Source organism: Dromaius novaehollandiae, chromosome 3, assembly GCF_036370855.1.
Source record: "Dromaius novaehollandiae isolate bDroNov1 chromosome 3, bDroNov1.hap1, whole genome shotgun sequence".
NCBI lineage: Eukaryota > Metazoa > Chordata > Aves > Casuariiformes > Dromaiidae > Dromaius > Dromaius novaehollandiae.
The window spans coordinates 30,500,793-30,513,550 of NC_088100.1; the positions used below are offsets into that span (position 1 = coordinate 30,500,793).

Genomic DNA, 12,758 nt, shown 5'->3' on the forward strand with positions numbered 1-12,758 from the left:
TTGTCATCTATAAAGTTTGATACAATTTTTGAGGCCTACTTCAGAGGAATATGTGGATACTTTAGTTCTGATTAGGCTCTAGTTCAAGCTTGCTCTAACTGATAAATCTACCATATAGTCTACAGTAACAATAACAAAAAAGCACAACCAAAATATATTATAATTGATGTAAGTAGCTCATCACTGAAAGCTGTTTCCAACTGCAAAGCAACAGATTGATGAAAGGGAGCAAATGATGAGCTCTGAGTGGAAAAATTAATACTATTAAGAACAGGAACATAGGAAGCTTCTAAAAGAGGTATATAAATAAGTTCTAACTACAGAATTAAGAATATCCAACATCTACCATCAACTCTGCTTTTAGCTGTGCCATCCAGAAATGTGAAACACAATAAAAATATTTACCTGCTGTGTATATCTACAATGTTTCATATATTTTATATGCATTTCATGCTACTTTTTTAAGAACTGTCTTTTAATAGAGGTTGTTTTTCATGTTTTATTTTGTTTTAGTTGTATTACTTTCAAGAGATCACAATGCTGGAAATAATATAAAAGATATAACATGTTACTCAATTAAGAATATTTGCTGCCAAGTTTGATATATGGACAATATCTTTAAGCCTCAAGATAAACTTAAAAGGTTAGCCTAACTAGTATATCTCTTGGTTTATTTGGTATATTTCTGTTAAGAGCTAATTATAACTGATTCTGAGCCCTGACATTCAATAACTTTATCATTGATTTCAATGGAAATAGTCTTTCCATCTCTAAATGGTTCCAGATTTTATTTGTTGATAGATCACTTGCTTTTCCTTGCCATGCTGCTGTAATTATACTCAGCTGTGCTCACGGAGAGCCCATGCTATACACTTATTAATGAATGAGCATGGAGAAGTACCATTTTTTTGATAAATGTGTATTCAGATGACCAAGAAATTGCAGACCCAACTCAAACTGAGTCTAACATATCTGTAAATGTATATCACATACATAAATGTATGTATGTCTGTATATAAATGAATATAAACATACACCATACAACTGTGTTAATCTATTTTATATATATATATAACCATATTGCATATATAAAATATATCATTTGGCATAGTTGTTAGTGCTAAAATGTTAAAAGTACAGTTATTCTGAATTTATGGTGTTTTTTAATGATTTCAAATCAGTAAATATGAAAAATTACCACTGAATTTATAATTATTTAATGGCTCAGCACTTTGGCACTGACCCAGACAGTCCCAAATACATGTGTCATCCAAATGGTTTCACTGTGACTTACAAATGTAGTACTACACATGCTGTGAATGTCTCTCTGAATTGGAGCGAGAGTCCTCAGCAGCTTGGAAAAGTTGTAAATTAATAATCAAAAACTTTAAATAGCAGTTATACAGATGATATTGTGAACACTATGCTGTTTATTTTTATCATTGTTTGTTAGTGGTAGTGTAACACATTGACTGCCAATAAAGATTAAGAAGTATTCAAAGCACTGTGACTTGTGCTAGATAATATAGGATAAAGGCTCAGAATGCAACAGTTTAGCACCACCAACAAACCTGAAACCAAGATGATTTCCCTCCCATACAAAGCCTGAGCATCAGGATGTTCACACAAAACAGAGAACTGGGACAAAAAGGAATCACAGAATCAGATTGTGTGGGATTCACCTAACCCAGTGTAGAAATCTACATGCAATCTCATCCTAGAACACATGCCTAAAACGAGTAGGAGGCATTATGCTCTAGAAGTACTTGCCTAGCTCCACTGACTAGAAGGAGAGTCTGAAAAACTAACTCATACGTAGATGTTTATACTCTATAGAAACAGGGAGATCACACTGCTGATCTCAATCCTCCTCATGTTCAGATTTTCCTGTTCTGTAACAAAACCTTCACTCCCATCAGTAGATATTGAATTCCTATGTACAGCTAAGTCCATGATACCCAGTACGTACTGCATAAGAGTGAAATTTAAATACTTCTGTTGTGTTTTGGGCCTTCAGCATTTTTTTTTTTATCAAGAACATCAAAATTCCTGCTCAGAATTGTTGAGGAAGTAGAGGGTCAAGTGAGAAACAATTAGACGACATATCTAAGAATTTCCATGCCATATCTAAGAATTTCCATGCCAATTTAGTTAAAGGCCCTCTTGCAAGTCACACAAACATGCATATATACATATTACACACACGCACACACACATATATATGCACATGTAAACATTACTGAGATAAAATTGGACAATCACGTATGTAGTACAAGACACTTCAAAAGTTAAAACTTACCTTTGAACCCTGCAGCACAACGACACGAGAAATGGCCAATTAAATTCATACAGGTGGCTCCATTTTTGCATGGCAAACTTGAGCATTCATTAATTTCGACTTCACAGAAGGGTCCTTCATATCCAAGCATACAGTGACAGCTGTAACTATTCAAGTGGTTCTGGCAGACACCATACTCAGAACACTGGTTTCCAATGCAATTGTCTATATCAAGTTCACAAAATGTGCCAGTGTAACCAGGGGGACATGTGCATCTGTTGTTGAAAAGAGCAAATAAAAAAACAATTTTCAATATATATCATAGCAGTGACTAATGTCAATAATGTCTAACTCTGCAATATTTTTACTTTGAATTAGTCACAAATGGATTGCAATTTTTTCAATATTTTTTCTTCTTTCCTTTTAATTGGACACTAAGGAACTTTAGTTCATATAGACTGCTTGCAATAATTAAATGAAACTGCATGATAATCAAAATCATGGTGGTTTAGATGGGACAAACTAGCTCAGCGATATAGCTTTTAAAAGCGAACTTCCAATGACAGTATTCAAATAGATAATTAGTATGTCCTATGAGTATTAGGCATATTCACTTGAGAATTTCTGTTTCCATGGACAAAAAACCCAAGACTGTTACAGAGCCACAGCAAATTCATCTGAATTTAAATAAATAATACAGTTCAAAACACCCTGCTTGCTCAAGACATGAAACCAACAGAGCAATGCTTTAGCATTAGAAATATAGGCTGTAATTTCTGTTTGTAACTGAAAAAATTAACTGTCTTTACTACTTTAAAGAAATTGCGCAGAACATTTTTTCTAGGTAGGACAATAAATAAATTGTGTAAGACCAGAGAAGACTTTTTCACGCTTCCCCTTCTCCCAATTATTTTTCAAGCATTTTAAAAATGAAATATTTGTGAAAGTGAAAAAAAACTAAATCATCACATAGCCCATAAACATCTCATAAACTTCCAAAATTCCCTTGTACTTTGCTTGATTCTCTCCTTATCATGTCCAGGGATCTCCTAGCACAGGGAAGATTTAACAGAACAAACAACTGATAATCCTACACAGTCTTGATCTACAGATAAACATGTTATCTAAAGGTTGGAAAGAACTAACACTTTAAGGAAGCCTTGATTATAGCAATTTTCCCTACTGATTTTGTCCATCTGGCAGAAAGGATATTTTTTCGTTATTTTTAACAGAAGTGAATGTTCATGTGGCTGTTTGCTTTAGTCCTTGCTTGTTATTCCTGCAATTTTATGTCAGACTTGTGGAAATAATTTCCACTATTTTTGTATCTTCGCCAAATTTCCAATGGGATAATTACAAATCAGTAGGAAAAAGAGCCTATATAAGATGCCAAATACAGAAAGGATCCTATAAAAGATAGACATGATGTGAGATATTTTGAAAGTCATTCCACTACAGCTTTTTGCAGTACAACCTACACATTAAAGAAGTTATAACCCTATCCACCACTGGTACACTCTGTTCTCTGTTCAGTTAGGCTATAATTTTACCTGCAATCCTCCTTGGCAAAAGAGATTTTGAAAGACAAAAGAACTTTATCTATGTATACAGTTGAGATGGAGAAGGGCAGAATGCCATGGGAACTCCATCTGTCATAATACTATTGAAATATTTCTGGAGAAAAAAGAAGAGGGAAAAAGGATGTTTATAAAATTAATAGCTCCTAGAGTTTAATTCAATGAAATCTCCTTTTTTTTTCTCCCCGGGTAATCTGTGGACATTCTTACACCTCTGAGAGACCTGGGGTAGCTTCAGAGCATATAGAATGAGATTTCTCCTTTTCATCTTATGACAATGAGAAGCCTACACTAAAGGAAGTTTCTTTATAAGGAGAAATTGTTGGTTGTCGTATGGAACCCTACATTGGTCTGAGTTTAGAGATGGTTTCCTAGACATTTTCTTATAATGAGATCCCAAATAACATTAAACGGCTTTTAATGACAAAAATCTAAGCACTGTTAAAAAAAAAAAAAAAAGTTAAATCTTTAAAAAGAGAAACCACCAAGTGATTGAGTCAGAATTATTATTTTTAACAGGTATACAAATAACTCCTTTCCTTTCTGCTGGCTTCTTGCAGGAATGTCCATGCTTCCAAACTTACTTTGAGTCAACTTTGTGTCCTGTTCTCTAACAACTTACAAACAACTTTAGTACATAACATCATATATGGGAAGTTTGCAAAGAAAGGACAAAATATATTTAATTAAGTACATAAGTAATAGCAATTATTTAAAGTCTGCACTGTGTAGAAAAGCCTACTTTTCAACAAAAACGGGTCATTTTTATGTGGTAAAATCTTAACTACACAAGCCTTGTAACAATCTGGTGCCTTTTCTGTTAATTTAATAGCATTTCATTAATGCCATATACATGCAACAATAATATCTACAATGCAGACATGGATTGTACTGTGCATATTTCTTAGATCTAATAAATTGTAAGTGCAATTCTGTGGGCTTTGGAGTTCAGCATCTGACTGTGTTTATTTTTAACTCCAACATTTTTATAAGATTCTGTATCATCCAAGATGTTTAAAGTATGTAACCGTTTCATCTCTTAGGCTATGAAAGGAGGCTTCAGTACGGCTTTGTTAAAACCTGTGCTGATGTAACACTGACATGGCTGAACTTCAAATACCTTTTCCTGCCTGTCTTAGAAATGCTACAAAGACCATTGATTTCTAAGTAATTAAAAGTCTTCTACACTCGTACAAGAAAAAACACAATCACCATATTAGATTTTAATGAATATGACTTTGCATTAATATTTAACAGCACTGAGATACTGAAAATATTATCAAAAACTTTGAAGTGTAGATTGATTTGTGGTTTTCACTTGCTGCAAAGCTACAATGTGGCTCTAAAATTAATTCAAAAATAACTACAAGCCAAGAAAAAAATATCTAAAATATGAATAACATAAATACTATATATTATTCACCTCAGTGTTAAAAGTTTCTCTTGCCCTCTCATTTTCACCTCTAGTGTGGGTTAGTTATAGTTACTCTAGTAAATCGGAGTTAGTAACTACAAAAGTACACGCTATCAGAAGTTTTGCTAGTAAGTGAATCTCCAGCCCAGGAAATACCACTTTTGCTGTTACCTGGCCATGGCCTGAGCTGGGCAGCGCCGGTTTGAGCGCCTGCACCAGGGCCCAGGGCCTGCTGCCTGCCCTGCCCCAGGGCCAGCGCCAGCACCAGGCCAGGCCGGGCCCCTCTGGGGAGGGGGTGATGCCCCTGGCAGTTGCTGCCTGGCAAACAGTAGCCCTTTGTTTGCGCGGGGTGGGGCCTCTGTCACCCCGCACCTCGCAACCCCCCGAGGGGCAGGGGGGCAGCCTGCGTGGGGGAGAGAAATGAGGAGAAACCCCAGCAGGCCCAAGGCTGAGGAGGAGGAAGGCATCAACATCACGCTCCTCCTCACAGAGAGAAGGAAGAAGGTGCCAACATGAACAACCCTCCCAGCAAAGAGCTGAGATGCCAGCAACGATCCCCGCCTGCTTTCCTGAGGAAGGCTAAAATGTCAGCCTTTAGGAACTGGGGGAACGTTGAAAGGATGAGCATGATGCCACAGAAAACAGGTAAATACTAAGAAGTCTGTATATAATGTATATATGTATACCATGGTCTATTAGACTATTAAAACATTAGCTGGACTAACAATAATTTCTTTGCTCATATATGCCTTCTTTTGTCTGTAACAAGATTTTGAGTGTAACAGATCCTAGTGAGCAAAGAGAATCAATACCTCAATGCTTTTGCTACAAACATGGATTTTAGCAGTGGCAACCAAACTCAAGGCACAGCTACCCTGCTGTGGACCGCTTCATGCTTGTACATATCGTGGAGGTGGCCACAAAGTGACATTCCCCTGCCCAGATTTTGTTAATATCACTAGTGGCAGCAGCTCAGTAAGTTGATATGGCTGTGAAATGAATGTAGAGCAGAGATGCAGATATAGCCAAAGATGGAAAGCAGCAGGCCCGCATGTAAGCAAGTTCATAGCAATTGGTCCAGGCAGGACAACAGTCAAAGTGTATCTACAGACTGCCTAAACTAAAGAGATCCAGGGCTTGTGCCATTGAGTAAATTGCAGTGTGTACAATTGATGAATATTTAGAATAACTGAAAAATGTCAAAGACGAAGCTGAAGATGTGTGGCGGCTATACTGATCCATGCCAGCTCTTTTCTGTCTTGGGAAAGGAGACAGGCAGCAGCTCTTAAGCTTGGCACCAGCCAAGACTTCCCACTATCACTACTGTTTTTAATAAATGCTTTTTTATTATAATAATCCAAACAGATTAATTGCATTTACTCAATATTAATGATTTTGTTTTACAGTTGAAATAGGAACTGCACACACATTCATAAATGGACTAAAAAGGTTATTTAGTTCCATTTTGGCTTTTTGTAAGTACCTGTAGTCTCTGCAGAAAAGCTGTTGTATAACTTATTATAGCGATATTCCCTAGGAAATTACAACATATATTCACCTACCTTCTGGAGCTCTAGCAAAGCAGGGAAAAGTATTTTTCCTCTTTCTCCAGTGAAAGAAACCTATTATTGCTACAGAAAACTGTGTATATCATAGTACTAACTTTATATGGCGGTGCCAATTATGTCCTGCAGTCAAATTGCATATGTACTGTAGAGTGAATAAAGTTGAAGATGGAAAATTATAATGAAAAAAAGAATCTAATCAAACAGCTTAATTTACTCAGCTAGCAGAAAAGAGAAAAAGTCAAGGATGAATAAAGCAATAGTAGCTTTAGATTTTATGCCACTCAAAACTTATCTAAAATATGTTTACTTTTCATAATCTTGCTGGCATCATGCAAAGAAGTGTTTCATATTTTAAATCACTTTATTTAACGATGTGTCACTAGGTAGGGCTTCACTCTTTCCTAGTGAGGTAAACTTAAGACTAAATTATACATACTGTATAATTACACTGAAAAAGTCAAGAATACTGAAAAATGAGTGATTCAAGCTTTATTATACATCAAATCAGCCTTCTTTATGGGAGGTTTTCCTGCATAAAGCTTTATGAAATGCTGACCTCAGAGCTATATCTACAGAGGAAGATACATTTTTAAAAAGTTTATCATAACCTTATACAAAAATTGCAACAACAGTGAATCATACACTACAGTTTCTTCAGATGTATTAATCTAATAGTTCTCAGTCTTTCTTGTTGGGCTTCCCTGGGGCCATGAAAAGTGTAAGACTTCATCTGAATGAAATGGATTGAAGAAACAGAATAGCTAATTGAAACTCAATTGAATTATAGATTCTAGTTTTCCCCTCTATTGCTCCCCTTTACTAGATAAACTAAAATCAGGTATCTTTTAGGAACTATTTCAGTTCGGGTCTTGATTGTGGAAAATTTAACATTGACAAGAAATACATCTACAAAGGCAAAGAAAACAGAATCTTAAAATCCCCCTTTGCTTTAAAACAAGACAATCAATTCCTTGAAGAGATCTTTCATTTTATTTAATTATTCATTAAATACTCCTCATTAAGTCATGCTAAATCAGTTCTAAACAATTTTTCTCTCTCTCCTCCTACAGGGAACAAAATGGAAAGAGGCAGGTTGATATTCAAAGGGAGATTTAAAATACTTTTATATGTGGCAACTCTGTCTATTTACTAAGGTAACGAAGCTTCTCTTTTTTTTCCCCTCCAGATATATGTGACCATTCCTTTTAGTGTGTAGATGCAGTTGCCTATTGCAACAGTATCTGCCAGGTTTGTGTTATCTACAGCTACACCCTTAGCCCGGTGGTAGTAGCAGTAACTCTTTGGAGGTTATATCACTTTTAATACATGCTGATTAACTTCCATTATGATATCTCAAACAGCACAGGCTCAGCTGGAAGTTGTATCATTCATTTGAATTAATAAGTGGCTTTGTGTGAGTCTGATTGAGGCCACTTTAGTTGTAACAGAAGGGTCACTAAACCAAAGGAGTAAAATTTCCAAGACATATTATTGTGACTATGTTGCTCTTAATATCTATCCTCACTGAGCTTTCTACCTATATCACATGTTCAAGGTGTGAAGCCTAGTCCTCTCCTTCAGACTCATGCTGAACTTGAAGGAAATTCTGCTCATGTATTGAATGTACACTTACATGGCTCCGCTGTCTTAAGAGTAGTTTTAAAATGGGGAGAGATGTAGAGTACACAATGGTGAGGAGGTAGGAAGTTAGAAAAATTACGTATGAACTTCACTCTTTCCTTTCTCTGTTTCCTGTCTATCTTTCTTTTTTCCTCTCTTACCTTTTGTAAGATTTACAGTTGGCAAAACTGTAAAACAGAAAAAGAAAAGTGGTGCACCTGAATCTGAGGCTTAGTCTGGACCGTGGCTTTATCTCTATTCTCTCTTCTTCTCCTGCACACCAACAAGAGAGTGGAGCTTGGATGATGATGCAGGTTGGCTGCTATATGACAGGTGCCACACAGGCAAGCGTGGGTCATCAGATAGTGCAGCCCATAGAAGAGGGGCTTGCTCTGAGGTGCTCCCCAAGAGTAAACAAACCCCAAGTGCACCACAGCTGGCACCACCACACTGTGGGGTTGGTGTAGCCTGGGGGCACGTGAGCAGGGCAGTGGGCTGAGCACAAGGTCACCTGCTGATGTGCGTGCGCCCTGTTACTGACTGGAGCTGTGCAGCCTTGGTATTGCTATGGGCTGGCATTGTTCTGCCTGGGTATAAAAAGAGAGTAAGCCACATACATATGGTGTGGACTTGGACCCATGGTCAGCTGGCCTGTGGACCTGAGCACCCACCCAGTGGTGGGGATACCCCTGATGTCAACAGCGTGGTGAGGAGAAACCGGGGAAAATTAGACCGGAAGGGTGGCCTGTAAGGGGTGAGAGCGGTCACTGTACTGTGCACCCGTTGTTAGAGAATCCGGGGAAAACTATGCTGGAGCGTGGCCCATAAGGGGTGAGGGCGGTCTCTGTACTGTGCACCCATGATTGAACTGCAGAGCTCTGATACATACGTATATTTTCAGTTCTGTTATATCTCTAGCTTTGCTATACTGTTAGCTTTGTTAGAACTTCTTAGCTCTAATAAATTGTCACCCCTGACAAACGACAATCTGTCGAGTTCAGTACATCTAACCCCGGAATCCGAAAGAATCCTAGACGCCCCCCTAGCGGTGCGTCACGCTGTATCAGCAGCACCATTGGCAAGACTGATGTTTATCTTCTGGGGAGTCCAGATTTCCACGTGATGCCTAGCCGTAAGTCTGGACTATGAGGTTGGATTGGGGGAGACAAGAGGTGATTTAATAAATTCATCTTGGGTTCTCTCTTTAGGGGCTCGGACAGAACCCGGATAAACTGTCTTGAAATGCAAATACGCTTTCTCTGGAGGAAATAGTTGGAGTATATTATTATATTCAGAGGAGTTTAGGGTACAGGTATTTAGGACAGATTAAAGAATGAGAATATGTGATAGGTGGTAAGTGAAAGTGCCGAATTATCTAAGAAAGGATGAGCAAGAGCTCACTATAAAGTCTGAGAACTTTTGGTTTATAACAAAGACATTTCTGATTTATATCGGTGTGATAAGCACATTAGATTCAATATCTTCAAAATTAATAACATAAGGTTACATGATAGAAACAGCAGCATGATCTCTTTAGGAAGGTAGATTATCTACGAAACAATGTCACCTTCCTGAAAACCAGGAGTTCAGTACTGCTGGTCTGCCAAACAGTTCTTTACTTACATAATGTGTGCTGGTAGTTCCTCTGGAGAAGTACTCCTACGTGAAGACAGGGGAGTAAGTGAGTAGAGATAAAAAGAGAAACCTCACTGGAAGTTATGCTGGGCAACTGGAAGATGCTACAGCTGTGTTCCGCTGCAAAGAAGGGTAAGCCATACACCTATTTCTATTGCAGCAGGTGAGATCTTAAAAGACGGAATGGAGTGTTCCTGGAGCTAAACTGGCTGTTTTCCAAACTCTGATCCTAACAATGCTATAACAAGATATCCCTGGAACAACACACTATGACCAAAGTTTAACAATTACTTTAGCCTTTCTTCTAATTTAAAAAGGCATGACTTCTAGAGTTTTACACTGATTTTCCATACATCAAAAACAATACATAACATTTTGGTAGAATGTTATCAAATAATCAAAATGCATAATTACTTATAATTAAAATAAATGATTATAATTATACATAAAATACATAATTAATAAGTGAAGGACATAATGGTAAGTGATTTCTGAATGACTACAATAGCTTTAAAAATGGATCTCAGTATGATTGCTAATGGCACTTACGTATTTAATTCTCCATATGTTCTGCTGACAGTTTTCTTATGTTTTCATGCAACTACTTTGCATAAAATACAACTCTTGACATATGCCTTATCCACAATGATATCCATTTTAGGACAGAAATGTAAATTGTAAAAGTCTTTCAAAAAAGTTGGGTCACGACAGTAGTTACATTCAGCACTTACCCTCCTATTCTCTTGGTTTTAATGGTGTACTGGAACGGGGAAATGACAATTGTTTCACTTGCTGAAAACAAGTCACTCTTGGGAAATACCCTTAATTTTAAGAAAGAAATAGGTCTCATGAAAAAATGCTTCACTCATTCAGAACCAAAATTCTCTGTCCACAGAGCAGGTAGTCTACCATAAATGCTCTGCTGATGGTCTTTTCAAAATATCCCATGCTTCTTTCTGTGGGGTCAAGTTCTCCGATAAAAAAACTGCCAGCTCGCACATCTAGGATGGAAACCTTAATGGCACGTTTTATTGCTCCTCAAATAAACAGACTGACTTGTCAAAATAATTTAACTTTCGAAGATTGAAAAAGTAGGAATTGAGTGTTTTCAATCAGTTGCCTGAGTTTGGGATTAGCAAACTAAATTCAAAAGGTCTTGATCTGCTGGAAGTCTTCAAATCTACTCATTTCCTGAGAAATGCTAGTGGATTTTATAAGGTAAGCAGGTCTTTGTTCTTCTAAAAAAATTCTTTCCCTGATACAGGTGAGGAAACCACAAATTTATCTGTGAAAGAAAATGTCAAAATATGGCCCAGTGCTTTGAAATGAGAGTTGGCTGCAATCTAGCAAAAAGGAAGGATACATATTTTGCAAAGATTATGTGGCAACAATTTCTTTTAACTCTACTGTATTGAGAATAATATACTTATCTGTATTTGTATGCTTATTTGAGGACTTCGGCTATTATTTACGGAAGCTCCTAGAATACCAGAGGTGGAGTGGGTGAATTACTTAATTATTTCTGTTTTAATGGTGCTGACCACTATTGCCATGCTTTATAATTATAGACACTAAAGCATACTAATTACAGTGCCTCTAAATACAGGAGACAGCATAAAATTTAAGCAATTCAAAATACATTCACAGACATTACACAGATATTTTAGTTGGTCTATTTTTTGTAGAGGAAATAAATTAATTCAGATCTCATAAGAACAGCTTAACTGTGCATGTTCAAAGAATCATTCCATTTCCATTTCCATTTATTCTTCCCCATATTTTTACAGAGTCTCATTTTCAAACATCTACAGCATGTTACAACTGACTAAGGAAAGCACACATTTGACAGTTTTGTCAATACCCTCCCCGAAAAAAACCCACACAAATAACCCAGCATTTCAGTTATTCACTTGCATATTATATCAGGACTTAATAAGAAAAGTTACTCTATGTCACATTCCATGCTCCTATAGTAGAACAGATGATTTATTTATCTCAGATTTTACAAAGTTGGCTTTAGCTTCTTTGTCCAGCAAAGATGCATATTCATGAGACCTTCCTGTGTCAATACTTCAGATGAAACCATCTATCTTAGTGAATGTGCATACTTACTGAAAGTTAGCATCCATGACATTTATAATCTGAGGAAGATATTAATGCAATAGCAAATCACATTGTAATTCTTGTTGAAAGAAAAAATATTTTCAGTGCTGTCTTCACATGGCATCAACCTCTATGTATGGAAAACATTGTGTTCTTACCTGTATTTATTTATTCCATCTTCACATGTGGCTCCGTGTTGGCACTGGTTTATCTCGCAGTCATTAATATTCTCCAGGCATGTTTGTCCAGTCCATCCAAGAGCACAGACACAGTGAGACCTCTGGTTGCCTTTATCATGGAAGCAGCTACCTCCATTTGCACATACCTGAAGGTGAGAATTACACATATGTAAGGAGAAGCTTTTATCGCTACATGTTCTTTTTTTTCCCAAGGAGTTTAACTGAACAAATGGATGGTGATAAGTAGGGATACTTAATGGTTTTGTCTTGTAATATTATATAAGACATATCCAAGAATGTAAAATACTGAACATCATTAGATCAATATTTCAACCTGTTTTTTAATTGGAAGAAGTCATTTGTGATGCAATTTAACAATGACAT

The 12,758-nt window shown here is 36.8% G+C and overlaps 1 protein-coding gene across 1 annotated transcript in view; it reads right to left on the reverse strand.

The window, feature by feature from the left end:
- EYS (eyes shut homolog) overlaps positions 1 to 12,758 on the reverse strand; it is a 909,330-nt gene that overhangs the window by 774,979 nt on the left and 121,593 nt on the right. The window contains exons 9-10 of the mRNA XM_064508633.1: positions 12,354 to 12,520; positions 2,300 to 2,553 (exon numbers count right to left, since the gene is read on the reverse strand). Of these exons, the coding sequence (XP_064364703.1) occupies positions 2,300 to 2,553; positions 12,354 to 12,520 (421 nt within the window). The remainder of the gene's footprint in view (positions 1 to 2,299; positions 2,554 to 12,353; positions 12,521 to 12,758) is intronic.